The sequence below is a fragment of the Chenopodium album genome, chromosome 22, assembly GCF_948465745.1.
Source record: "Chenopodium album chromosome 22, dcCheAlbu1.1, whole genome shotgun sequence".
NCBI classification, from domain to species: domain Eukaryota; kingdom Viridiplantae; phylum Streptophyta; class Magnoliopsida; order Caryophyllales; family Amaranthaceae; genus Chenopodium; species Chenopodium album.
Genome location: NC_137855.1, coordinates 36993292 through 36997366, shown reverse-complemented (window position 1 = coordinate 36997366; position 4075 = coordinate 36993292). Strand labels below are relative to the sequence as shown.

Here is a 4075-nt window from a genome sequence, read left to right as displayed (position 1 = left end):
GCTCAATGGTGTACTTTAAGTAACTTGGTTTTTTTACAAGTATTATTTGTTACAGAGCATTTTTGGTGCTACCTCCGTTTCTTTTTAGTTGACACGTATTCCTGTTTAGGAAGTTTTTTTTAGTTGACACGTTTCCTTTTGGAGTAACTTTTTTACCTTGCATTTACAAGCTACCCCACTTGCCTTTTGATTCTGTTTCACTCTCTCTCCTCTCTTAATATATGTGCCTAAATCAAACGCGTCAACTAAATAGAAACGGAGGAAGTATAACGTTAGAAGTGATCAAAAAATCGGGCCGGGTTAGGTCTTAACATGATATCTCATGTTCAAATTCACTAAAAAGTAGTGGCCTAAACCCGCCCTATATTTGGATCGAATCCGATCATGCTAGCGGGCCAGGCTGATGTTGATCACTACTATACTTAGATTTGAGCGGAGTAGTACATACAAGTATTAATCAAGTTAGACTTGGATGTACTTTGTTAGAAAAATTTTACAAAAAGTTGAATTATCCTAATTACGTTCTTGGAGAATAAGGATCCCTTATCTATTCCTGTAAAAAAAGTTGAATGTTATTGGAGATAAAATTCCTAACCCTTTTCGCTTCCTCCTTTTCAAGGATCTAACATGAAGTAAAAGATTTGCAAGATTTAAGTTTATTTAGATTGTGCTCCACACACCAGATAATGCACTGTAACACCGTTGGACTAAAAGGTTAGCCCAAAATCTTACAAAGTTTGCCAAAGTTGGCCCAAAAGTTTGCAAAGAAGGCCCAAACACATAACCATTTCATAGTAGTCCTTGGAAGATTTTAGACTTAAAAGTCTATTTACTTTAGCAAATTCAATTCTACAATTTCTCTAAAGAATCGTTGTTGTAAATATGTAATTCACTTCGATTGTAATGAAGGTAATTTCTATCTATTGCACATTATTGTTTGTTTTCTTGCCTTTGAGTTGAGTAATTATTATGTGACTTAATTCTCCTATTGTGTTTGTAAATAATCTTCATAATTATAGGCTGTTTTGGTGATTGGTGCGTGACCTTTATTATGAGTTGGGACTACGGAGTATTAAGGGCATACCTTTGCGACACTCTAGTCTCCAACAAATATGGTGTTAAAACTGTTAATTAGTTGTTAGTTCCTTGTTTACATTCAAGCATCAACAATAAATTTTTGTGTTTTATAAAGTGCTCCCGTTTATCTTTTTATCATACATTTATACATAAATATTTTATAGTAATGTGACTATTTATTGGAATCGTTAATGTATAATTTTCGAATATCAACTTTATACATTATAATTTAATTTTCATTAAGACTAAAGCTATAATATTTAAAAATCCTGTCTTGACATACTTTAACATATGTGTCAGGTTAAACAGAAACATTTTGGAAAATTAGCGGGACTAACAAAATTAAATAAGCCCCATCACAATTGACTAGTTCATGAAGGGGTGCATAGCAGTCGATCTTAACTTTCTATCCTAGATACTTCCACATCATATTTAATCAATTTGTTTGACGAATGCTCGCATTTCTTCACGTTTATTTGACAAATGACAACTAATATGTGCAACACTCAAATATTTATATATGTAGTTTATGTATAATCCTAGCATAAAATAATGAATTTATAGTAACTACTCCATTACATCTATTTTTGTAGGAGCTCAATGATTTATTTATTTATTTATTATATATTATTGCATGGACCTTTTCAAATTGACAAATTCAAAAATTGCACTTTCCTAATCATATACATGGTATCATATATTGATGTCTCTACGAAACTATAAATACACGATTACACGATAACTAAGACATATATTCACTCATAACATTTCAGTTTTCTTAGCAAAGAACAATCAAGTATACTACAATATATACAAAGTCTCATCTAAACTAAAAATAAATCATTTTCTTTCCTTAAACCATCCAAAAAATTCAATGTCCAAGGCTAAACACGGTGGTTCTTGCGGCGGTACATTCTCATTAGGCTTAGGTGTCGCGGTCTTATTATGCGTTCTCCTCCAACCCTCAACCGCTTTACCTGTGAGCTCGATCGAAGACTTTACCATCTATGCCCTTAAGGATGCAACCAATTCTTCTCATAACAACCACACTATCCACTACGACCTTAAGCTCACAAACTCGGGTTCCAATGGAATTTACTACGATGCCCTTAAGCTAACATTTTATTACAAACCTAATAACCTAACAAATTTCATCATTGGAAATACCACTTTTATCCCTTTTTACCAACGTCGTCTAAGGGATAACCACTTTGTTGGTAACATAGAGACTAGAGGGGTAAATTGGAAAAATGTCACCGCCCCTGTGACACTAAGGGCGGAGCTAGCAACAACAATGAGGTGCAAGTTTAGAAGGAATAGATTGTACCAACGGCTAAGTAATGTGGTTGGAGCTGACTTAAAAGTTGACAATGAGGGCAATTTGGTCAATAAGGGAATTCAGCTTACCTCTAGGGCTGGAATGAATGTTATTGGCCGTTTTCAGTTCATGGGCATTTTGTTGTGTATTTTGTTTTTCTTTCAATCTTGGTAGACATGATTGTTGTTTGTCAATACTTTAATTTCTTGTTTGTTAATTTATTATTTAAATGATGTAAATCGTTACATACTATGTATCAAGTGATCAAATTGAATAAATAAAATGAATGATTGATATATTTCATTTGTTGTGAAACGAGAGGGGATAAAAGAGCATTACAGGATTAAGTTTAGCATTATTGATAACCTCATATGCTTCTCTTCCGAGTGTCAAGTTATTTTAATTAAGTAATTTGTTTATTTGCATCTTCTAATTATTGAACCCGTTAAGGTGTATTTATGTGTACCAAAAGGACATGAAACAATAATAATTTTTTGAAGAAAGTACGACGATTTTGTTCAAAACATAAAATTTGTTGACAATACTGTTCACAAACTAAACTAAAGAGAGAATCATCATTCTTCATACTTCAATTCTTCTATTTTCTAATACATATATACATGCATGGAATAAGTTGTCTTTTAATAAGTGTGGAGGATGTGCATATTTATTTTGAGGTATGCAATTTGCACGCAATAACTAGTGTAAATGTTGGTGATATGATACAATAAAAAAACTGTAATTTATAGGTTACAATAATTAGTGAATTGAATGAAATTACATTGGACTAGCAAATTCTATCAAAGATGATTGTAGGCTGTATTGAGTAATCCCTTATTTTGTTATTTATCCTCATTCCTCACCTAGTGTGATTTGGCGCTAGTTGATTTCAGCCCATGATCAAATCCACAAACTATGTGTTGTGTCGTGATGAAATTTTATAAGGACGGTTACACATAGTCAAAACTACTTATTATGTGCCACTATGTCATACGTGCATGTATATGTTATGTATAAACAGTTTATCATGTCATGCATTTTTTAATGATGGATTCAGGGCCTGTTCTCTTACGTTGAAATTCAGTTCAGTTCAGTTCAACTGAGTTCAGTTCAGTTCAGTTCAGTTCAACTGAGTTCAGTTCAGTTCAGTTCAGTTCAGCTCAATTCAGTTCAGTTCAGCTCCTAATTTCCTTCTCTTATAAAATATTCATTTCAGTTCAGTTCAGTTTAGTTCAGCTGAGTTCAGTTCAGTTCAGTTCAGTTCAGCTGAGTTCAGTTCAGTTCAGTTCAGTTCAGTTCAGCTGAGTTCAGTCAATGAGAACAGGCCCTCAGCGTAACATAGATTGTTAGCATCATAGGTTCTTAGCCCCTTAGATTCTTAGCCCAATGATTATGCTATCTATATTTATAAATTTAACCAAATGAACAACATATTTATTTGAATTAAATAGATTACAAATAATTCAAGGTTATTGTTGCCTATATAAAACTTGCCATTAAGAAAGTTGATTAGAAGTGTGAAAGGTAGTAATCAAACACTTTTCCTTATTAATAATTTTATATGTACGTTCCATGTTGGATAACTAATCATATTATTATAAAGTGTTTTAAGTGGCCCATCCTAACTTTAAATATTGATAATTTGATTAAGTGATTAACACTTGACATAGTCTTGTTTAA

At 32.5% G+C, this 4075-nt stretch overlaps 1 protein-coding gene across 1 annotated transcript; it reads left to right on the top strand.

Moving 5' to 3' along the window:
• The first annotated feature begins 1951 nt into the window (after positions 1–1951).
• Positions 1952–2569, top strand: LOC145604318 (uncharacterized). The gene has a single exon (XM_081660238.1). It carries the CDS (start codon positions 1952–1954, stop codon positions 2567–2569), a length of 618 nt encoding a protein of 205 aa, XP_081516364.1.
• The last annotated feature ends 1506 nt before the right edge of the window (positions 2570–4075 follow it).